The sequence below is a fragment of the Sciurus vulgaris genome (genome assembly GCF_902686455.1).
Source record: "Sciurus vulgaris genome assembly, chromosome: 8".
NCBI lineage: Eukaryota > Metazoa > Chordata > Mammalia > Rodentia > Sciuridae > Sciurus > Sciurus vulgaris.
In genome coordinates, this window is record NC_136468.1 from 79870269 (window position 1) to 79896968 (window position 26700).

General features: G+C 33.1%; 1 protein-coding gene across 1 annotated transcript in view; it reads right to left on the minus strand.

Moving 5' to 3' along the window:
* LOC306668686 (sorting nexin-13-like) overlaps positions 1–26700 on the minus strand; it is a 160943-nt gene that overhangs the window by 87318 nt on the left and 46925 nt on the right. The window contains 6 exon segments of the mRNA XM_079152328.1: positions 794–915; positions 2049–2138; positions 4832–4934; positions 14007–14073; positions 14076–14115; positions 14117–14119. Of these exon segments, the coding sequence (XP_079008454.1) occupies positions 794–915; positions 2049–2138; positions 4832–4934; positions 14007–14073; positions 14076–14115; positions 14117–14119 (425 nt within the window).

Sequence of the window (26700 nt, forward strand, 5' to 3'; positions counted from 1 at the left end):
ATATATATTTTTTAAAAAGTACACCTTGAGAATACAGAACAGTAGGAAAATCAGTCTGTGTATTGGGTAATAAAATCTTTAAATAATAAAAACGTACAAACTCATCCAAACAAATCCTTTCTTTCAAAAAAAAAATTCTGAAGCACTTTTCCCTCTCATATAATGCTCCCAATTAAAAAGCTTTAAAAAATAAAAATGCCAAGTCATTATGAATTTTAATATAAATGAAATAGCACTCTGCCCCCAAAACTCAAGTAGTTTAAGTATGGATATTGGATAGAATACTTTTGTCATATGGAAGCAGTACACAGATGGTTTATAAAGTGAGCATTTTAATATATCTCACAAGAAAAGTTTTTAAGAGGACGTCTGCAAGCAATGTTGTTAAAAGAACAGTTATACTGAAACTGCAGTGAGGTACAGCCGTTATATGAAAACTAATCTATTTCCACAGTACTCAAATAAAACAAGAGTATCCCATGGTGAGAGGGGTATTTTCAATAAATGGTAAAAAATCTTAAATGTAACCTATGTAGTAGACTATGTATGCAAAAAACTGGCATAGAGACAGAAAACAAGGCCTAAGACAAACCTATAACCTCAAGTCTAAGGTAGTTTAAAAGGTTTTAGGGCTATAGTTCTATAATCTGGGAGTTATTGCAAAATAACAACCTACTGTTTTTACTTACCTTTTAATTAACAATACCCACCCCCAACTTAAAAGATATTTTCCCTACTGGAATAAACAATGTATCTAAATTTTTCTGCCATAGATACATGCAGTGACCCTTACCTAGTAGCAAACTGAATGAGAGCATTCTGAAGAGTCTGCCTAATTTCAAGAAGAAAAGATTCATCATCACTTAGTGTGTAATACCAATATTGGACATAATCCCTCAAGGAAAACTGGATAACCTATAAGAAAAATATTGGGAAAAAAAAAAACGTTTTAGGATCAACAAAATCCCTCAAAGAAAACTAGATAATCTGTAAGAAAATATTAGAAAAAATTACAATATTTTAGGATTTAAATAGTAATACAACAGATTAAAAATTAAAATGGTTACCCTGACAATTCATATCTATTCTCTATATTATAAACTGTGGTAATAAGTACCTGCCTAACATTAACATGCTAAAAAACATTTCATGAATTTTAAAGTTATTATGGCATTCCAAGTCATCTACTGTTCCAATTTTTTGAAAACTTAAAACAATATCTATAGACAAACTTTATGCAAATTCAGGTAAAGAGAGAATGTGCAGAAAAAGTTGATTTTCAATGCTATAACACAATGAAGACTTTTAATCAGTTTGATGGAATGAGATACACAATAATGCTGATGAGATATAATATAATGCTCAAAAAGTATGTTTCATCAAGATTTCATCGTGAGATCCAATGTATGCATACTTTCAAAATCATACAGAGAGTAATTTAGTTCTAACATAATACACTGAACAACAATATTCAGTCCAAACTAAACCAAAAGTACTGTGACCATAAAAAGTAAATAATACAATTCAATGTATATTTTTGCAAATTAGATAAACTAAATACACATTTCATTTATAAAATAAATGTTAAAAATTAAGGTACCCCTTATTTAAGGAATATATAATCAAAACCATCAACATAAAATATATTGGTGTGAATAAATTTTTACCTAAACTATAATTTTTGAACATTTTTTTAGCCAAACCAGATATTTACACTTTTTAAAAATAAAACAGAAAGAAAAAAATCTGATTTACCAAACCCAATAAGCTTCTTTCTCAGCAAGAGTAATATCTTTAATGATTAAAAATTATCAGAAACATCAAATGTTAGCAAAAACATGCAATTAATCAAGAAGTTTTCATACTAACTAAATCACCTTCATAACAAGTGCTTAGCAAATAGGAGACCATCAAGTATAAATTTTAAGCATAGCATTATCATAAAATTCTAACATACTTTAAATAGCAAAAAGATATACCTTAGAATTTTCAAAAGAAATAAAACTACTACACAATATATGGAATTCAAACACCATACTAAAACTCACTTGCTGGAGAGGTTCATCAATAATATTGGCACCCGTCAATCTTCTATCGATCTTAATAGTCCTGGCTTCCCGTTTCATTTCTTCTAAGCACTTAAAGGAAACCATAATATCTTATTGAGGTGATTTAAAATCTTTCCAGTTTGCTTGGAGTGAATACTCATTCTAACTTCCCTTCTTAATCTATCTTCAATTCAATAAATTATTCTTGAGACTCTAATATAAACCAAACACTTTTTTGAAGATAACAAACTAAACACACAGAAAAAAGTCTATTAGCCTCAAAATTTTAATTAAATTAGAAAACAGTATTTAAAATGTGGGAAAATTGAAAATGTATAGGTATACTGTTGCCATATTCCAATGAAACCTTTAAAATTATAGTTAGTGTATCAGGGAGTCAAGTTAAAAACTGTCTTTACTGGACCACTCTCCCTCTTCCACCTCCCCCTTTCCTAGCCCACAATTGTACAGCAGGTGCCCAAATGAGTGTATTTTGAAATTGATTTTATTTAAGGATAATTTTTTAAGCAACGAAAGAAAATATATTTCTCTACTTTTCCTTAGCTTCAAGAAATATAAGTGGCCTGGGAATAGGGTAAAAGGTAATGGGAGACTAAAACTGAAAATGTTAAGTCAAAGCACAAATATATAATGGTGAAACCAAATATATAATGGTGGTCTTACAAGATTATAATGGAGCTGTTCAGTATCACCTACTGAATAATATGCAGCTGAAAAAGCAGCAACAGAAAAGAAAAAACTCAGAAATCCACTGTAAAGGATTTTTGCAGAAGCTTTTGCAAAAACACATACCACACCCCTCAACAGGCTCCTTTAAAAAAAATCTGAAAACATGAATCCCAACATATTAGAACAGAATATTCATGATGCATTATTTGCTTATGAGAAAATCTATGATAAAAAAATGACATATACACACACGAAGGAACCACCACAGACATATTTCTGAAAAAAGAGACACCTCCTTCAGAGTCTCAGAAGAAACACTGTCATCATAGGAGATCACAGCCCCACATGTGTTGCTAATCCTGAAACCTTCCAGTGGGATAAGATGTAGAGGTGTAAGATAATGACTAATGACGATCCTGTCCCTGTTTCAGGCCGAGACTAATGAGGATGATTGGGTTTTTTACTAGTTTCTGTTTGATGCTAAGTGTTAGTACAAAGATTCAAAAGTTTTAAAAATTTATAAAGTTTATGAAGTAAAAAAGAGTAATCTAAGATTAATTTATTACTGAAGAAACAAAATTTTATAAATCTACTGTAGCCTAAGTGTACAGTGTTTATAAAGTCTACAGAAGTGTACAGTAATGTTCTAAGCCTTCATATTCACTCACCATGTACTCCCAAACTTATCCAGAGGAACTTCTAATCCTGCAATCTCCATTTCAGTAAATGACCCATACAGGTATGTGTATTTTTGTCTTTTATTTCATATTTTTACTGTACTTTTTCTGTGCAGACATATTTAGACACTTAACACCACTCTGATACTATAGCTGTACTATTTGGTACAGTAACATACTATACAGGTTTGCTCTCTAGAAGCAGAGGACAGTATAGTATAGTAGGCTATACTACTAGCTTTGTATGTGTGCACTCTATGATATATGCACAATGACAAAAATCACATAGCAATGCATTTCTCAGAACAGATACCTGTTAAGTGATGCATAAGTATAAAGATACATGCTTTAATTTACAATATGAAACCACTAATATTTTTCCATAAAACATACTTATAAATCATATTTTCAAAATGGCAAATCAAAACTATTATTATAATATTTACTAAAAAATGGATTATAAAGATGCAACCTGAATTAACTAGGATTTATTACTATTTAGAATCTTAATCCCTAAAATATTCCCATCCTTTTATTCACTTAAATGAATATAACTGGATGGTTAAGAAATGTTTCAAGAAAAGATGCATTTCCTCAGAAAGACTTATAAGCAAACAGAACACATATTAACAAAAGTTCTAAAGGAAGTGAGAAAAATGTTTCAGATTATAAAAAAGTTATAAAAGATGAGTTTGTCAATATGAAAGACAGGATTTGGTGAAATTCCTATATTTTAGTAAAAATATTATGTATTGCTTACCTCTGCATTTCCTACACATTAGTATAAAGGATTGTAAGTTACTGGCATCGACTCAAGTCATTGTATCTCTTCCTATGAAATGAAACCACCCCACCTCACAATAAGAACTAAAACCACTGCAAATGTCAAGCCACCCATAGTACCCAATTTCAATTTTACTTTAAAAATATGACTTTAATTTTAAAATAGAAAAAGGGCACCATTCAAGATGATAAAAATCAGGGATGAATTACTAAAACTTTAGCTATTATATAACTTAACAAGTTATATATTTCAATGTCATTAAAAGAAAAAAATGCACATCTTTCCCTCTGATTTCCATTTAATGTATTTCATTTAAAACATAATATACATTAACAGTCTAACAAATCATATGTGTGATTCTTTGATACTCTTTGTTAATACAGCAGGAAAACATCCAAATGAAACTAACCAATTTCTCTCTTCCTTAAATTTGTATTCCCACTTGACATCTAGCATTAAGAAAGTTCAAAGGTAAATTTTTAAATTGTACTTTTCTAAGTATGATCAAAAAGTCTCCCAAAAATTTACTGAGTAAATAAGAGGAAAATCTGTCAAGCCATATACAGTTGATCACATTATTAACACTGCAAAGAATTGGACTTTGACGCTTCACATTTCTTTACATAATTTACCTTAGGAACCCCAGTTGATGTTGGAGGAAGAAATGAGTGTTCACACTGCTCTAGGTATTTTTCTGAGTTTGTTTTTCCAAACAAGAGAGTAACCACTAAACCCCTAGAGGAAAAAAAATTAAAGAATTAAAAAAAACTTCTATAATTTAACACATCTACTATGAAGCATATATTTCAGATTTTATAGTTTTATCATTCACCAAAATGCCTTCTGTAACTTTATCAAAAAAATTGACAGATTTTGTTGTTTTGAACGAAGTTTAAAACAACAAGGAGGTAGCGAGGGTTGAACTCAAGGGCACTAGACCACTGATCTACATCCCAGCCATATTTTGTATTTTGTTTAGAGAGAAGGTCTCAATGAGTTGCTTCGTGCCTCACTTTTGCTGAGGCTGGCTTTGAACTCTTGATCCTCCTACCTCAGCCTCCTGAGCTACTGAGATTATAGGTGTGTGCCACCACACCCAGCCCTTTTGAGATTTTAATCAACATATTTCACAAAGAATATCAGACATTTTCAAAATTGGAAAAATCAGCCTTAGTTAAATAAAAAAATCTAATAACAAGGATAAAGACAAATGACATCTAAATCAATGGCTACATGACCAATTGTATAGTGCTAATTAAGGTGACATACTAGTATTTATAACTTGACTATGACTATAAAAAATAGGGCTATGCAGAAAAAATGATCCAGATTATGATTTGTTTTAAAAACAAGGCTAGAATTACAATAATATCAACTTAACCTCAGAAGATTAATTATTTTTAAAACAAGTAAAGGATCACCAGTAAAATAAATACTAGTTCATTATTTCGAATTCACTAAATGTTATCACTATTCCTGTATTTAAAATTACCAATAAGCCAAAGTCTTGGAAATCCATAAAGGAAGAAAATTAATTTTAATTTTATAATGATTTTATAAAATCTACAATGATTTAAAGACAGTAGTGACAACAAAAACAAAATTAAATACTGTCAGTTTCAACTACTGAAAGGAAAAAGATTCTCAGTCATCTACTTTTGTTACTTTCTGTCAATTCATCAATCTTCAAATACAAATACATAAGTAGAGTGGGAGGGCAGGTGAACACAGATTAATTAAGTTCATATCAGAATTCTGTTTTATTTTTTTTAATAAGAGGCTGACCTCAAAAAATCTTTTACAAATGATATTGCAAGATTCACAATGGTTGACCACTTTTACCTGGTATTAAGGGCAAAATCAAACACAATAAAATACTTCTATTAAATTAACATAATATTCCTAAAAGAAAAAAAATCATTACAAAAGAGTCTGATAAAACATTAACCTCTCCCATAAAAAACACTAGGAAGACAAGCAAAGAAATATTTGAAATTAAAAAAACAAAATTAACAGTTTCAGTTGTGAGGGTGTTACCAATGATTACATTATCCAACAACTATGACAATGCCATGCAATAACCATAATATGGTATTGCCAGTACCCTACAGTAAAAATCAAAATAAAGCATCTTGTCTTTTTCTCTCTTAAAAAGTTTCCTTTATATTTGAATAAGTGATTAGTTTTGACTGTAAGAAAAATGTAAACATGATCAATATTTTTGGTGGGTGAAATGCAGAATTTAAAACAAGGTTAAGGTGTCAGCCTCCAAGTTGGATCACTGCAGCAACCTTCCATACCACTCTCCATGTAACAGCCTCTACCCTGGAACACCAGACAGGGCCTGAGACAGTTATCTGCTATAACACCACCTTCTACAGCCCAGCATCTCCAAACAGGCTGCCATTGCTGCCACATCTCTGAAAGCAGTTGCCTCCATCTTGGGACACCTCTGACAACATCTTCGATAACCTCTGCAGCCACCACTGCCATCTTTAGTTGGGGGGCAGTATTTATCTTGGGACACTGGCTGGAGGCGAGAAACCCAATATCAAGGTACCTACAGGTGATCCACTGCTACCACCACCACCAACTAAGGATGTGGCCTCTTTCATCTAGGGATAATAGACAGGGCCTGAAAGAATTCAACAAGGTCCCTGCAGGTTTGGTTAAATCTGAGATATCCCTGCTAGGTGTGTTAATAGCCACCATCTTGCTGCAGAGGTAGGATAGAGTCTTGCAAGGGGTTGGTAGATTGGAAGAGGGTGTGAGGGTATCCTGAGCCCACCTCAACAAGCCAACCAGCCTGGCACCCACTGGAATCCCAGAGACAACTCAGGCAGCACTGGTTGGGACCTGACATCAGCCTGGCCCATGACTTCCTCCCCATTACAGCATCCACCAACCACCTGATCCCACAGGTTTGGCAATCAACAAGGCTCTCTGGCTCCCAAACACCCACAAGCTATCAACATGGCCCAGCACTTGCAGTTACATGGCTGGCAAGAGAGAAGTATCAGATTACATATAGGTGGAAGCCAATTGGGAAATCAGCAGATTTCAGACCCTCAACACCAGGAGATCTTGGAATAACATATATCAAACTCTGAAAGAAAATGGATGCCAACCAAGAATCTTATATCCAGCAAAATTAAGCTCCAGATTATGACATAATAAAAACATTCCATGATAAACCAAAGTTAAAAGAATTTACAAATAGAAAGCCTGCACTACAGAACATTCTCAGCAAAATATTCCATGAGGAGGAAATGAAAAATAACAATGAAAGTCAGCAAAAGGAGGAACTACACTAAAGGAAAAGCTAATCAAGGAGAAACCAACTCAAGTTAAAAGCCAAAATGACCAGGAATACAAATCATATCTCAATAATACCCAGAATGTTAATAGCCTAAACTCAATAGTCAAATGATACAGACTGGCAGATTGAATTAAAAAAAAAAAAAAAAAAACACCAACAACATGCTGCCTTCAAGAGATTCATCTCATAGGAAAGACATTCATAGATTGAAGGTGAAAGGATGGGAAAACATATCACACACAAGGAGTGTGTAAAAAAGCAGAGGTTTCCATCTCATATCAGATAAAGAGGACATCAAGCCAAAATTAGTCAGAAGGGATAAAGAAGGATATTTCATACTGCTTAAGGGAATTATATATCCATAAGACATAACAATAGTAAATATATATGACCCAAACAATGGAGCATCTACATACGTCAAACAAATTCTTCTCAATTTCAGGAATCAAACAGAACACAACACAATAATACTGGGTGATTTTAACACACCTCTCTCACCACTGGATAGATCATCTGAACAAAACTTCAACAAAGAAACTATAGGAATCAATAACAATCAACAATTTAGACTTAAGACACATATAGAATAATCCATTCATCAACAAGCAAATACACTTTCTTCTCAGCAGCACATGATCCTTCTCTAAAACAGATCATATGTTATGCCGCAAAGCAACTCTTAGCAAATACAAAAAAAAAAAAAAAAAAAGAGAGATACTACCCTGCATTCTATCAGATCAAAATGGAATGAGATTAAAAATCAATGATAAAATAAAAACAGAAGCTACTCCAACACCTGGAGACTAAATAATACACTACTGTGACTCAGGATAGTAGAAGACATCAGGGAGTAGATTAAAAAAAAATTCTTGAAGGTAAATGAGAACGACGATATAACATATCAAAATCTCTGCTGGGACACTATGAAAGCAGTACCAAGAGGAAAGTTCATTGCGGTAAGCTCATTCATTAGAAGAAGAACAGTCAACAAATAAATGACCTAACATTACAAGGCAAAGAGCTAGAAAAGAGGAACAAATCAACATCAAAACCAGTGGAAGAACAGAAAATAATTAAAATCAGAGCTGAAATCAATGAAATTGAAACAAAAGAAACTGAAAAAATTGACAAAAACAAAAGTTGGTTCTTTGAAAAAAATAAACAAAATTGATAAGCCTTAGTTAGCCACACTAATGAAGAGAAGGAGAGAGAAAACTCAAATTACTAAAATTTGTGATGAAAAAGGAAATTTCATAATGGACACTATTGAAATACAAAACATAATTAGAAGCATTTTGAAAATCTATATTCCAACAAAATAGAAAATCTTGAACACATAAACAAATTTCTAGAGACATATGATCTACTCAAATTCAATCAGGAGGATATACACAATCTAAACAGATCAATTTCAAGCAATTAAATAGAAGATGCCATCAAAAACCTCCCAACCAAGCCCGGGACCAGATGGATTCTCAGCCAAGTTCTACAAGACCTTTGAAAAAGAACTAATACCATACTCCTCAAAATATTCCACAAAATATAAGTGGGAACCCTTCCAAACCCATTCTATGAAGCTAGTAACACCCTGATATCAAAACCAGACAAAAACACTCAAGGAAAGAAAACTTCAGACTAATATCCCTGATGAACATTGATGCAAAACTTCTTAACAAAATTCTAGCAAATCATACACCAAAACATTTAAAAAATAGCACACCATGTTCAAGTGCAGCTCATCCCAAGGACGCAAGGTTGGTTCAACATATGGAAATCAATAAACATAATACATCACATCAACAGACTTAAAGACTAGGATCATCTCAATAGATGCAGAAAAGGCATTTGATAAAGTACAGCACCCCTTCATGTTCAAACAGTAGAAAAAATGGGGATAGTAGGAACATACCTCAACACTGTAAAGGCTATCTACGCTAAGCCCAAAGTCAACAACATTTTAAATGGATAAAAATTGAAAGCATTCCTCCTAAAAACTGGAACAAGATAGGGATACCCTCTTTCAACACTTCTATTCAACACAGTCCTTGAAACTCCTGCCAGAGCAATTAGACAGACCAAAGAAATTAAAGGGATATGAAAGGAAAAGAAGAATTCAAACTATCACTATTTGCTGTGACATGATTCCTATAATTAGAACATCCAAAAAATTCCACCAGAAAACCTCTAGAACTAATAAATGAATTCAGCAAAGTAGCAGTATATAAAATCAATACCCATAAACCTAATGCTTTCTATTCATAAGTGATGAACCCCTCCGAAAGAGAAATTAGGAAAACTATCTCAATCACGATAGCCTCAAAAAATATAATAAATACTTGGGAATCAATCTAACAAAAGAGGTGAAAGACCTCTACATGAAAACTATAGAACATTAAAGAAAGAAATTGAAGAAGATCTTAGAAGATGGAAAGATCTACCATGTTCTTACATAGGCAGAATTAATATTGTCAAAATGACCACACTATCCAAAGTGTTATATAGATTCAATGCAATTCCAATTAAAATCCCAAAGTTTTCCTCATAGAAACAGAGAAAGCAATCACGAAATTCATCTGGAAAAATAAGAAACCCAGACTAGCCAAAGCAATACTTAGCAAGAAGAACGAACGAGGCAGGACAAAAATGGCATGGTACTGGCATCAAAATAGACAGGTAGACCAATGGTACAGAATACAAGACACAGTGACAAATCCACATAAATACCATTATCTCATACTAGACCAAGGTGCCAAAAACATACAATGGAGAAAAGATAGCCTTTTCAACAAATGGTGCTGGCAAAACTGGAAATCCATAAGAAGCAAAATGAAATTAAATCCATATCTCTCACCTTGCAAAAACTCAACTCAAAATGGATGAAGGACCTAGGAATTAGACCAGAGACCCTGCACAAAAAGAAAAAATGTGAGCCCAAATCTTCATCATGTGGGCTTAGAACAAGACTTCCTTAACAAGACTCCTAAAGCCCAAGAAATAAAATCAAAAGAATCAATAAATGGATGAATTCAATCTAAAAAGCTTTTTCTCAGCAAAGGAAATAATCAATAACAAGAAGAGAGAGCCTACACTGTGTGAAAAAATCTTTACCACATGCAATTTAAATATGACACTAATCTCCAGAATTTATGAAGAACTCAAGAAACTTAACACCAAAAATACAAATAATCCAGTCAATAAATGGGCTAAGGAACTGAAAAGACACTTCACAGAAGATATACAATCAATCAACAATAATATGGAAAAATGTTCAACATCTCTAGTAATTAGAGAAATGCAAATCAAAACTAAGATTTCATCTCATTCCAATTAGTATGGCAATGATCAAGAATATAAGCAAGAATAAGTGTTGGCAAGGATGTGGGCAAAAAGGTACACTCATACATTGCTGGTGGGATTGCAATTTGGTGCAACCACTCTGGAAAACACTATGGGATTTCTTTAAAAACTTGGAATGGAACCACCATTTGACTGAGCTATCCCATTCCTTGGCCTATACCCAAAGGACTTAAAATCAGCATCCTACATTGACACAGCCACATCAATATTTATAGCAGTTCAATTCACAAGAGCTAAGCTGTCGAACCAACCTGGGTGCCCTACAACTGATGAATGGATGAAGAATCTGTGGTATATATACACAGTGGAATATTATTCAGCCTTAAAGAAGAATAAAATTATGGCATTTGCAGGTAAATGGAGTTGGAGAATATCATGCTAAGTGAGATAAGCCAATCTCCAAAAACCAAAGGCCAAATGTTTTCTCTGAGAAGTGGATGCTGATGCATAATGTGGGGGGAGGAGGGTGTGGGGTGTAAGGGAGGAACAGATTGGGCAGAGGGAAATGAGAGGAGGGAAAGAGGCCAGGGCATGGGAAAGACGGTGGAATTAGACTGACGTCATTATCCTATACACATATATGATTGCATGATTGATGAAACTCTACACTGTGTACAACCAGAGAAATTAAAGTTGTACTCCATTGTGTACAATGAATGGAAATGCATCCTGCTTATCATGTATAACCAAATAGAACAAATATAAATAAACAAATAAATAAAAATAAAGATTGTTCTCTATTTGGGACAAAAGGATAATTACTGCTTTGTTAAAGAATATAATAAGTGTAGTTTGAATCCTTAAAAAAAGTTTTATTAACAAGAAAAGGGGGAAGAGGATACACAGGAAAATGCATTAATTTCAAACTTGCATTGTAAGTAAGAAAAACAAAAAAACACCTCTTTTAAAACTTACACAAGAAAACACATCAAAACTAAGAAATTATTTTGAATTTACAAAATGTCATCATTTGCCTGACAATTGATATTTTTAAAAGCGATTTTTGATCTTTAAATTCACAGGATTTTAAATTATATGGAGTTACATTAAAGAAGTGAAATCATTCATAATTAAGAGCCAAAATAAGAAAGATCTGACTCAGGAAATTATGATATTCATTGTCTATAATTGAGTAATCTGTGAATGCTTAATTAACTAATCCTCCTGAGATGAGTTTCAGAGGTCTGCTGGCAGAAATAGAAATAAATACCCTTTAATGGTAGTGAGTTTCACTGAGATCAACACAGTCTGCAACAGGATGTCAGAAAAATTTATGATTTAGCATGAAGTTGGAATTTCAGACCTCATCATGTGACTCTAAATATTATCGAAAGAGTTTTTGTATCCCAGCTACTCAGGAGGCTGAGGTAGAAAGATTACAAATTCCAGGCTGGTTTTGACAACTTAGTAGGACCCTGTTTTAAAATATGTAATAAAAGGGGTTGTGATTTAGTTCAGTGGTAGATCATTCCTGGGTCCAATCTTCGGTGTCTAAAGAATAAAAATATATACAAAAATTTAAAAAAAATTAGTACCCTTTCCTTAACCTTCAATAACCCACCTTATCTAAAAAGTTTTTTCAGAATTTCTAAGTATGCAAAACTTTTTTTTTAATATAACTATTCCTTCAAAAATTGGCAGATTCAGAAAGGGAGCAACAAAAGTTTTCATGACTTTGGAATAAATGGACTGATGACCCTACCCTGTATCCCAAATTTTATATGGAGTTTAGTATAAGAGAAATGATTCTCTACCTTTCAAGGGTTCCTATCTTTGTCTCTAAAACTGAAATTTCCTACCTTTCCAAAGTATTGGTAAATATTACTAAACTCTTTTCCTTCACTCTTCCCATGGGCTCATTCAATTAGTAAAATTAGAAGAAATCTCTTTCAGAGAAATATCTCAAGATAAATAATCTCCTTTCAATCAGTGAAAGCAAACTATGCAGCTATGCAGCCAAGTTATACCCTTAATTTGTGACAGGACTATAATTAGAAAGCCCATTTACCTGCAGATCTCTAAGGTCCTTCATCATCCTTATTACCAAAAAAGATATTTTGAACTCTACGTTATTCAACTTCTTTGGCTAAAATAAGTTTGTTTTAGTACACAGTACCACACCTAGACAACTGTCATGAAAATACTGACTGTAACACAAAATACAGTTCTAATATAGGCTTGACATAACTGCTCAACTTAAGTAACACTCATTTATTCAATAATCAGTGATCACATCCCTACAGAAAACTACACACGAATTACAAACCTGTCCCCTGAAAGAGGTGGTAGGTGTTATAAATATTCAGAAGTCACCCCTTCAGTATCTCATACAGTCTCTCAAACCATTGCTTAAATTTACTGTTCAATTCAGTGAAATTCTTTAAACCTGGGCTCAAACAACTCCTCCAAATATTTCAGGTCTCAAAAGATGTTTCTAAAAGACCTCTTAAGTGTTCACTCTGCAACTAATTACACACACACGCGCGCGCACGCGCGCATTAAACAAAATACTGAAATACTGGCTTCCTCTAAGCTATCTTGTTTCTAAGTAACAAACATTTCACTTGTGTGTACATTTTCTTACAATTCATGTATGATACCAGTGCTCCAAATATGAAGGTATAACAAAGTATAGCTGAAACTTCCCTTGGAACAGTTTATTATCTTAAGTGAACACATAAACACTGTAAACCAAATAACCATAAACGATAAAATTGTAAAATCACACATTTGAATTTTCTAGACCAAACTAACAACATTCATTAGGAAAATAACAAACATTATTGTTGAAGTCTAACTAATGAAACAATATCTACATTGTGAAATGATATAACCTCTAACTTATTTATCTTACTATAAGGTCATAAGGGATGAGAAATAGTCCAAGGTTTAAAGGGTACATAACACCAAAATAAATTTTAAAATCCTTTTGCATATTATCACAAAAAAAAATGAAATTTTATTTTTGAAGATAATAACCCATATTTTGGGTATCTTAAGTTTACTTTTTTTTTAAACTTGTTAAAAAAAAAGCATTCACAAATAAATCATACTCCTACTTTTTACAATCATTATTTCCATTTGAACAAGACATACACAGGAATTACAAAATTATTAGTGAGTATACTTACCCACCCCACAAAGCAGAGGATATAAAGGCCAAATAAAATATTACGAAGGGTCCAAAGGTTACTAGAAAAGGACAATGCCAAGGCTTCCCCATCCCCATATGGATAGACCTGGCCTGAAATAAAACAAAAAATTAAAATGAAAACAAAATAAATAAATAATTCTCCATATGAATTAGAAAAGAATCAATAGAACTTTTACAGTTTTAAATTTTCACTTTTCAACATTTGCATTATTGTTTTCAACATACATTAAATGTTTACTTTCAGAAATGTAATATATTCTTGCAAATTTATCTCCAAAAAACGATATACAAAAGAGATTTATGGAAGGTCAACAATAATTTGTTTTTTAAAAAAATAGTGGCGATACAAAAATACAGCATGAAATAGTTTCACAAATTGTTGAATGAAAAGTTGGTATGAGAAACATAACTATTTACAAAATATATGCATATTTGTATTTGTAAATTATAAAACATTAAGTAGACTACAAAGTTATACTTATTTAGAATTAAATTTCATTTTAACCCTAAGTTCCAATAATTACAGCATAAAGAGAACTGTTTTAAAAATTTCAAGGTAAGAAATCCATATCTCACTGTAAATGGTGATATTATTTCATTCAAACTCATAAAATTATACTTGTAAAAGTTCCACTTTTCAACTACCACAATTTACCAAAAGTTCAACAAAACATTTCCAACTCTATCCTTTAAAAAAAATTTCATACAGAATTATACTGTTTTATCGAGTAAAAATACTCCTTTTGTTGAGGGCAAACTGGATGTTAGCAATTTAAGTCATTATGAATAAATAAATGCATTCAATTCAACAAGTTTCTACATCCATTTGCCTTGCACCGTGAGGTATACAAAGAAAGTATTTGTCCTACTCCTACCATCAAGGAACATAAAGAGAATGTTTTATGGGAATGAAACAATTAGACACTGAACTAAAAGAAAATAATAGAAAGCATATAAGATGCTAAACAAATTGATGACCAAAAAATCTGAGAACAGACAATAAGTGCATAGATTATAGGAGAAAGGAGAGTTTTATTCATTCATTCATTCATTCATTTATTGATGGCTTTCTATGGGCTAAAGAAGACTCAAGATACTGGGTATATTACAAGAAATATAAACCCTTCTAAGTTCATGTTGTAGAAAGAAAAAAACACAACCATATGCCTTCCTAAATTTATATTGTAGAAGAAGGAAAAACAAAATTAATAAATAAAACTATGCCCCTATCAGATGTGGATAAGTGCTATGGAGAAAAAGCAACTGTAAGTGACCTGTCTAAGCAGCTCTGAATGATTAGATGATACATTTAAAAGAAATACTGGACAAGATTTATTTATAGAGAATTATTCATAATACTGAGTGTTCCTGCAGCAAAATAAGATTTTTCCATTTAATCATATCTTCTACAACCTTCAGTGGAGTTCTTGTATTTGTATCTCCCCTCCCAGTCCCCCAGGTCTACCATAACTCTTGTTCCTGTATTTATTATCCGTTTTCCTCATTCTGGACACTATTATCTTCTAACCAGAGGAACCATAATGCCTGTTAACAAAGTTTCTGTTCTGCCTTCATGCTTTCCTCCTTGAATCAGCTGGGAATACAATTCCACCTCCAGATAGTGTCTCCCCCTGACTTCCTTCTAAGAGTTCAAAGTAGGACACAGTGATTTAAAATAGAGAGCAGGCCAGTCCCTCTGATGACAACTTCAGCTGAACATACAGTACCTGGATACACACTATGGTATTGCCAGATGCCCAACCATAGGTAGGAATCAGATACTATTTTCCAAGACTCATGCAAAACATATTATAAGAAAACTTATATACTCTCCAGAAAAGCTGAAACCAGATGTGACCCAGATACTCTATTCAACCTGCTGCCTTCTCCAGTGAGATTTGACCTAATATTAGCAGTATTACTTTTTTTTTTAAACAGTTAAATTTATGCTCACTAGTCAGCTTTTCAAAACTAAACAACTTATTGTTTAAAGATATATTCGGAGACTTTAACAATAAAGAAAGTGAGTATCTCTGGGGATAAAGGAGCATGCAACTAAAGGGTAACACACTGAGGGCTTCTCAAATAATCAGTAGTGTTTTACATCTTTACCAGGTGTTTGGTTTAAATGGTATAATTACTCTTAAGTTTAGTATCTTTCACAATTAAAGAAATTTTCAAAAAAAGAATCACAATTAGTTGATATGAAGAAGACTAACAGCAATTATTTAACAAGGAAAGTTATTCATTTGTCTAAAAATTCAAGTTTTGAGATTATTATGTCTTATTTCCTGTTTGAAAAGAATAGCAAAAACATCCCAAAACAAAAAAACTCCATTCATTCAACAAAATTTGGGAAACTTACAATGTGCCAGGTGCTAGTGATTTAGCCTTAATTATGTGTGAGAGAGATTTTCATATCCCTGCTCCCCCTTCCTTCCCCAATGAGGATCAAATCTAGGGCTTCCAGAATTTCTAGCATGACAGGCAAGTGAGCTACCACTGAGTTACACCCCCATCCTCAGGAGAAATTTTTAAATTCCAGAAACTAATACAATTAAACATTTCTAAACAAGCAAGCCAAGTGCTCATCTGCTTTGTGGTTAATCTCTTGGAACAACTAACTTCAAATGTTACACTATTCACTGAAACATCAGAATAGTGTACATTATTCAAACAAAAAGATTTATTATTCTTTTTAATAATCTGTAAGTGGCTGATATTATGATGTTATCAGTACAATGAATTAGAAAAACATTTCATCTAACACAATTTAAAATTTGTGAATTCTAAGTATTCCTAAATGATAAAGGATGAAAAAAATTGGGAATAATTTTGTACTATGTCAAGAACCTTTCACAAATTCAAACAGATATTTATCAATTGAACTGAATACAAAAAAAGAAATCTACAAAGGTGGTTTACACTAAAAACTCTTTACTATACTACCATTTCCTTTGCTAAATACAATAATTATTATTTATGCTGACTAGTCCAAGAATCATTTCCAATCATGAGTTAGAAGAAACCTTCAAGATCATCAGATGTGATCCTTTTCAAACAAAGATTCTTAAATGCAGATTTAAAAATGCAGATTCTCATCCAGTATGTCTGGTGTAGGGTCTTGAGTCTTTCATTTTTAACAAGTTGCCAAACTGTTTAGAACCGGGAACAATTTATATATTTATAAATCTCCCTAAATTAATTTCTAGGTCTGTAAAAACCTTATTCACAATTCCAAAATGTAAAATAATCTGAAAACCAAAGTTATACTAAGCATTTCACATAACAGATCTCACTCCTGAGAACAATTTATGAAATAAAAGGCAGTAGCATATAAAGCTCAAAAATTAGATTTCAGAGTCCATCCTGAATTTTAAAGTTCACATTTACTATTTATTAGTAGTAACCACTGCATGCCTTCCTTTCCTCATCCACGTCACTGTTATTGTGAGGAGTTAAATGAGTCCATGGTCCTGTAGCCAATTTTAACATAATCATTATTTCAATGACTACTTTCACAATAAGAAACTAAGGCACAGAAAGATTTTTAAAATTGCTAGAGGTCACACAAACCTAATAAGAGCAAAGTTTGAGCCGAGGCAATTCTGAGCCCTTAATTAACCTTAAAATTTGTCAGCTAACATTATCTCAGGTTAAAAGTCAGTGTAAGATAAAAATGCTAAAGTCAAAAGTACCTTTTTCTTTAATCTAAATATTAATCAGCTTAATATATCCCCCAAGAAACTAGTAGGAAAACTACCTGTAATAAATCCATGTTATAAAGTCCTGGTTTGAACATAAAACACATACATATTAGAAAATAAACTTACCCTTGTGTACCCTAAAGAAATAGTGGAAAGAAAAATTCAGTTTCAAAGGATGTCAACTTCTTTCCATGTCCAGATCCTTCATGTACAGGGTTTGGCCTTGAGCTCAAGGACAGAAAGACAAAAAAATGATTTCTGCTTCTAAGGGTCTTAGACTCAAGAAATGAGAATGCAAAGGATTACACATGACTCCTAACAATAGAAAGCAAGTAAAAAATGATTTGTTTTACTATATTCTATGCCAACCAAGACATACTGACATTTACCTCATTTGATCCTCCTCAAATATAATTTATGATAGGAAAGGAGGCATAATATTGTACTAAGTACAGAATCAGAAGTACAGATTCCAGTTCTCCACTAACTTTCTGTATAACTTCTGAAAATTTATTAAGCCTCTTTTTGATCCTGAATTTCAGATGACATCATTTCCCAAAGTCTCTAACAGACTGGTTAAGTAAGTTTTGCTCATAATGGCACAGCTAATTTGAGTGCAGAGGCAGGACTTGATTATCCTGGTTCATGTGGAAAGTGGGGCCAAGAAGAATCAGCTCTTTTATATCAGCTAGAAAAGATTGTCAGAATGCCCATGGAAAGGACTCCAATGAGTCTCACTAGAGTGAGTCAAGTCAACTGCACTCCCAATTATAGTACCCTGGTATATTAGATACATTATATATAAGGTATATGACACAGGGCAACCAAATAGTATAGGCCAAAATATAGTACAATGTATATGACACAGGGCAGCTACACAGATAAAGCCAAGAATTTTAAAGTTGATATGACTTCAATGTTTACTTGAGCCACAGAAATTATAAATAGATCAACAACCAAAATAAGTAGCCATAGAAGAGTGGCCTTATTATAAGCATAGCTTATTTTCCACATACTTATTCCATCTACAATAAATTGGAAGTTTTTTTCCAGGTAATTTCAATAGAATATTATCCTGACATGGGACTCCCATCTCATACAAGATTATATAATAATTTAACCAAGGCCTGGTACCTAGAAGCTGCTCACTAAATATCAACATTCTAATTAATTCATTTACTAACTAGAGAAGCCATAAATGGAAAAAGGAAGGAAGGAGAAAAAGGAAAACAGGAAAAAGGGCAAAGAAGGAGAAAAGGAAAAAAGGGGAAAATAGAAAAGGACTCTAAGACGAAGTGCTCCTCTTCACCCTCACCTTGGCATCACACAGTTCTACCATCACAACCCTCCAAAACAAAAATCATAGATGTTATGGTTTAGATCTAAAAATGTCCCCTAAAGAGCTCAAGTGTCAGAAATGTATTAATGTTCAAAAGTGAAAAAATTAGATTAGGAGAGCTATAACCTTGTCAGTGGATTAATTCGTTTGATGGATTAACAAGGTTAGGTTACTGAGTTCCTCCCTGCCCCCACATCCCAAACAATGGAAATCACTGAAGTAGGGACTAGAAGATTTAACAGTATTTAAAAATCAGAAGCTCGTATTACTCTGAATTTTTTTTTTTCTGATAATAACAGTATAATGTCAATGAAGCTATAGAGGAAAGAACAATTCTGCTGACCAGGTTTCCCACAATTATTCTAAGTCTCAAACTGTAAAACTACCTTACTACAGGTTCCTGAATTTCTATTAAAAGATTCAGTAGATAATCAAGGCTGAAAAAAAAAAAATCAAAGAAACTTTTAGAAACTATTTTTCTAGTAATAACTATTTTTTGCCTTAATAACTTTCAGTAAATAATTTTTAAAAAATAAATTTTCAATAGTCATTTAAAAGAAAATATTAGGTTCTTTTATGGCAGACCTTTTCATAGTTAGAAAAATAAAAACTATCTTTATAAATATCTCCATTTGACAGATAAAGGTCTACTTTAAAATGTGTTTAAAATGAAACACATTCACAATAGCCTCGAAAAAAAATAAAATACTTGGGAATCAATCTCACAAAAGAGGTGAAAGACCTCTACAATGAGAACTATACAACACTAAAGAAAGAAATTAAACAACACTTTAGAAGATGGAAAGATCTCCCATGTTCTTGGATAGGCAGAATTAATATTGTCAAAATGGCCATACTACCTAAAGTGCTATACAAATTCAATGCAATTCCAATTAAAATCCCAATGACGTACCTTACAGAAATAGAGCAAGCAATTATGAAATTCATCTGGAAGAATAAGAAACCCAGAATAGCTAAAGCAATCCTTAGCAGGAAGAGTGAAACAGGGGGGTATTGCAATACCAGATCTTCAACTCTACTACAAAGCAATAGTAACAAAAACGGCATGGTATTGGTACCAAAATTGAAAGGTAGATCAATGGTACAGAATAGAGGACATGGACACAAACCCAAATAAATACAATTTTCTCATACTAGACAAAGGTGCCAAAAATATGCAATGGAGAAAAGATAGCCTCTTCAACAAATGGTGCTGGGAGAATTGGAAATCCATATGCAACAGAATGAAACTAAACCCATATCTCTCACCATGCACGAAACTAAACTCAAAATGGATTAAGGACCTGGGAATCAGACCAGAGACCCTGTATCTTATAGAAGAAAAAAGTAGGTCCAAATCTTCACCTTGTTGGTCTAGGATCAGACTTCCTTAACAGGACTCCCATAGCACAAGAAATAAAAGCAAGAATCAACCACTGGGATAGATTCAAACTAAAAAAGCTTTCTCTCAGCAAAGGAAACTATCAGCAATGCGAAGAAAGAGCCTACAGAGTGGGAGAATATCTTTGCCAATCATACTTCAGATAGAGCACTAATCTCCAGAATCTATAAAGAACTCAAAAAACTCTACTCCAAGAATTCAAATAATCCAGTTGACAAATGGGCCAAGGAAATGAACAGACACTTCACAGAAGAAGATCTACAAGCAATCAACAAACATATGAAAAAATGTTCAACATCTCTAGTTATAAGAGAAATGCAAATCAAAACCACCCTAAGATTCCATTTCACCCCAATTAGAATGGCGAATATCAAGAATACGAGTAACAACAGGTGTTGGCGAGGATGTGGGGAGAAAGGTACACTCATGCATTGCTGGTGGGGCTGCAAATTAGTGCAGCCACTCTGGAAAGCAGTGTGGAGATTCCTTAGAAAACTTGGAATGGACCCTCCATTTGACCCAGCTATCCCACTCCTTGGCCTATACCCAAAGGACTTAAAATCAGCATACTACAGAGATACAGCCACATCAATGTTCATAGCTGCTCAATTCACAATAGCCAGACTGTGGAACCACCCTAGATGCCCTTCAATTGATGAGTGGATAAAGAAACTGTGGTATATATATACAATGGAATATTACTCAGCCATAAAGAATGATAAAATTATGGCATTTGCAGGCAAATGGGTGAAATTGGAGAATATTATGCTAAGTGAGAGAAGCCAATCTCAAAAAGCCAAAGGACGAATGATATCGCTAATAAGTGGATGATGACACATAATGGGGGGAGGGAAGGGTTAGTGTTAGGGTTAGAGTTAGGGTTAGGGAGGGGGGCAAGTATGGAGGAAGGAAGCACTGTATAGAGGGAAAAGAGGGGTGGGAGGGGTGGGGGGAAGGGAAAAAATAACAGAATGAATCAAACAACATTACTCTGTAAATTTATGATTACACAAATGGTATGCCTTTACGCCATGTACAGAGAAGCAACATGTATCCCATTTGTTTACAATAAAATTTAAAAAAAAATAAAATAAAATACAAAAAAAATAAATAAATAAATAAAATGAAACACACACACACACACACACACACACACACACATATAACTTTACAAAAAAAAACTCTCCTAAAAGTAAGTAAAAGCAAAAAATTTAAAACTACTAAAGAATAATACAGTTAAGTTTCAAATTACATTGAGCTGATTATGTGAGAGGGTAAAAGTCCATTATACCAGAAAATATCGATTCTATTTATTTTGAACAATTTGATTTCTTTGGACCAACATATTTATTCTGATTATTTTTCTTAAAAATAATTACACAGTAATAAAGTATGGGTAATTAAAGTTCACCTAAGAAAGGGAGGGTGTTAAACATATACACATTTACTTATTTTCTTAAAAGAAACAAACACACGCTTATAATCCCAGCAGCTGAGGAAGGAGGATATCTGGTTCAAAGTCAGGTTCAGCAACTTGGTGAGGTCTGGGGCAACTTAGTAAGATCCTGCCTCTAAAGAGCTGGGGATGTGGCTCAGCAATTAAGCGAACCTGGGTTCAATCCCAGTACCAAAAAAAAAAAAAAAGAAAAAAAACAAGATAAATACGGAGAAAGAAAAATGGGAGAGATAGATACAAGTTACACATTTCTTTAAAAATGAAAAAAAAAAACTTGTTTTGGAGATTTGACTTTATAGTAGTAAAAATATTTTATGTAATTATAAAAGCAAACAAATCTGCACATACTGACAAAGTAAAATAACCACAGAGAAACTATTTCAAGAGATTTTATAAAACAGTAATCTGACTATGAACCCTTACTGGAATATATCCTAAGAATGGCAATTTAAAACAAAACTTTAAATATACCTTTCAGTAAAAATGCTGACAGTTGCACTAAAATGAACCAATCATGCTTGGTGTAATGACTGACTCCAAGTCTGGAGCAGGAAATATCTGAGCCTGGGGTACCACAAAACTACCCAAAACTACTAAGGATATGTCAAGAAGAATCAGGAGACAAACTGAAAAGGAAACAAATTGCTAACACTGGAATTAATAACAACTGCAAAGGATTGGAACACTATAAATATTTAAGTTCAGGAAATCATAAAGATACTTTAAAACTTAAGTGATTACTTATGAAGAATGCTAAACCACTCATCATTTTGAAAAGTGAAAAAGAATTAACAAGCATTCATCAAAGAAATGAGTATTAATGAAAATCGAATTTCTCTTTAAAGAAATATTCCAAATAATAAAGAAATGATAGAATATCAAATGATAAATAATATTCATATTTAATGAATTATTAATCTAGAAATAATCTAGCTGCTACTACCAATTTGAGAGAAAAAAGAACCAGACATTATATGCATCATGAAAAGAAAAATATACACCACCAGCTATGAAGGAGTCATGCTGAAAAAAAGTCAAATATAAATCTTATTTAGGAAATGCTAGAAGTGTAGTTCATCAAGACTGCAATGTGTTTCACATTTTTCATTAACAATGTGTGTAAAAAGAAAACACAACAATCATAAAATTCATTTGAACATAAGTACACCTGGATTTTTCAAGTAACCACTGTAGGGAAATAAATAGCTCATAAACGTGCTATAAGCTTAGAGCCAGGAAACTAACCTGGATTAAAAGTTTCCTATACTTCATTAATAGTGGTGCAACATACATATGGCTATTCAATTAAGAAAAAGATTCTTTCACATATGAAACTAAGTAATGAATTTTAAGATTCTATTTTATGTATGGGCAAGTAGACATTTTATGTAGAAACTAATGTCTTTTCAAACAATTATTTTGGGGGTTTCACATCGGTTCTATAATAATTACATATGTTATACCGTAATTGAAACAAAGATATATCAGACAGTTTATGCACCCAGTGTGTTTATGAACTAAAAAATAAGATATACATGAAACAATAAAAAATTTAGTAAGTACCACAATAAAGAGATTCACAAAGTATTTGGGGAATATAAAAAAGATAAGGTCTCCAGAGCTAGTTTTGAAACTCCTTTTAAATGGTTTTCAAAAGACAGTTTTGCAGTTTAACAAGAAAAACCAATCTCTCTTCTTTACAATTATGCAATTCTTTCCACCAAATGGAATTTCTCAAAACCAATTACTAACTCTATATAATAAAGTCTTGGTAATTTCCCAAAATAAAAACTACAAATGAACAAAGGCTCATAAATGCTGAGACTTTTTTCCCCTTTTTTCTAAGGCTGGGACAGAACCCAGAGACTCGGTCATGTTAGGAAATTTAATCTATCATCGAGTTACATCCTCAACTCAGAAAGTACTCTGAAATTCAATGACTCAGAGCTGATGGGTGCAATTCTGTGACAGCGTGCTTGCCTAGAAAGACCTGGATTTAATACCTAGCTCCACAGAGGAAAACAAAAAAAAAAAAAAAAAAAAAAAAGAAAGAAAGAAAAAAGAAGGAGGAAAGAAGGAAAGAAATTCACTGATTCGAAAGTAAGGCAGAAGCTGGGCATGGTGGCACATGCCTGTAATTCTAGCTACAAGGGAGGCTGAGGCAGGAGTACCACACGTTTGAGGCCAACCTCCACAACTTAGTGAGGCCCTAAGCACCTTAGCAAGACCCTGTCACAAAATAAAATATAAAAGCACTGAGAATGGGCTGGGGATGTAGAGCACTTGCCTAGCACATGTGAGCCACTGTGTTCCCTCAGCATTGCATCAAAAATACAAAAAATAAAAATAAAGGTAGAGTCCATCCAGAAATATTAAAAAAAAAAGGGGGGGGGTTGAGGATGTAGTTCAGTGGTAGAGCACACACAGGTTCAATTCCCAGTACTGGGGGAGGGGCAAGCAGAGAATTAACATTTTTTAACTAAACTTTTAAGTCCATTATTCAAGGCTATTTATATTTTTATGTTAAAATATATTTAAAGATTTTATTTATATAAGGCAACAAAGTTTGAATGTGATGTTTATTCTACATGTATTACTTGTAAGTTTCCAAAATGTGATTTTTACAACTATATATAAATAATCCCAAGTACAGGATAATTTTACAAAAGGGAAAATGACAGTCAGATGACACCAGCCATGAATACAACAAACCAATGCATGGTCAGTGTTATTGGTTCAGAGTAACAAATTGAAAAGAAAAAAGAATGCCAAACTGCTCAAAATTCATTTAACTTCCAATAAAATGCAAAAAAAACCTATTTTCAAATGATATTAAAGTCAACTGACTATTTAAATGTGGTTCACAGCTTTCATAATCCCTCATCTCAGTGCAGGAAATAATAAGAGATCAACAATTCGAATATAGAAAACCTTTAGAGAAACTATAAACTTATAAATATATGTAACATAAGGAAAATTATTACATTAAAATTCTGGTTGATACAACAAATTCACACATATTTCAACTACCTCCATCTGGACACCTTCCTCAAAGAAAAATGACACTTCTCTTATTTAGGAGGGCTACTGCATAACTTCCTTTCATAATCTACACTGATGTGGTCAAAAGTTGATGAGATCGAGAATAGTCAAATTCTAATACTTTGTTACACATTTTTAGAACAGAGCTTTTTTAGTTATAGATGGACACAATACCTTTATTTATTTATTTATCTTTATGTGGTGCTGAGGATGGACCCCAGTGCCTCACACATGCTAAGGCAAATAAATGCTCAATCACTGAGCCACAATCGTAGCCCCAAGATCCAATTTTTATAAAAGTTAAATTTATTTACAAGGGAAATCTGCTCCACAACATAAGCATGCAAATGTGAAGTATGAAAAGCTCTACTTACAAGAATAAGCCTTACTCTTAACTCCCATAAACCACAGACAAAACAGTCAAAGGTCAGTTCCAAACATCTCCCTGAAGGGTTGGTGATGTAGCTCAATGTCAGACCACTTGCCTAGCGTACATGAGGACCCTCATTCCCCCAAAATGGGGGAATGAGAAGACTTCCTATAAAAATTCTTTACTTGATTCAACAAAAACAAATAAATAAATAATGATAAAACAGTCAACCCTAACAATGTACACTCTAAGTTCATTTGCTAAATGAACCCAAGCATGTTGGTCAATGCCCACAATCCAGCAACCTGGAAGGCTAAGGCTAGAGCATCAACAAGTTCAAGGTGAGCCTCAGCAACTTAATGAGACCCTGTCTCAAAATAAAAAATAAAATGAACTGCAGTGCAGGGCTGGAGTCATAGCCCAGTGGTACAGAACTTGCCTAGCACATGTCAGGTGCTGGTTTCGATCCTCCACACCACATAAAAAAATGTTAAAAAAAAAAAAAAAAAAGTCTTGCTTCTCTAGAACAACTGCTTATTAAAATAATAATAATAATAAAAGAATTGGGAGTGTAGCTCAGTGGTAAATCACTCCTGGGTTCAATCCTCAGTATTACAAAACAAAAGAGCAGACTGATACAAACATTTCTATTCATGTTGATTACATTCTTGTAGCAAAATATCCAAGTATTTTTTGTGTTGTGTGTTTTATAATTTTTACTTAAATATGCAGGATAACAGAAAAAAATGTCTTCTCTAACCATTCCAGTTTTAAGTCACTAATTGCAGGAACCAGGATCAAGACCTCAACAAGTAAGGAGCTCAATGAAGGTGGCAAAAAGTCAATGCCATTATAGTTACTAAGAATGAGTCTCAGTCCATTTGACTCATGACCCTATAATTACTCAATCTTCTAAGTCCAGGGGATTCAACCTGCCTTCTTTTCCACTACAATCAAGATACCTCAAAATAGCCCAGTAGGGGACTGGTCTTTGTTAAAAGAATTTAAAAATTGAGAAAGCGATCAGAAATTGGCAGTTTGCTATGTTGCACTCCAGATGGGGGGGGGGGGGGGGGGACTGGAATCAGTGGTCAAACCCCAGCAAGGCAGTAAGTAACTGGGTAAAGCTCAGTGCAACACCCACCATGAACATGGGATATGAACACCCCAGTATTGCCACAGTACCTACACTTGCTATAAGGTTTACTCAATGCTAAGTTTTTTGTTATTATTTTTTTTTTAGAGATGTTATTATTTTTTGCATAGGCTGGTCTCAAACTCCTGGGCTGAACCAGTTCTGCCTCCACCTCAACAGTAGTTGGGGAATACAGGCATGGATCACAATATAACTTCTC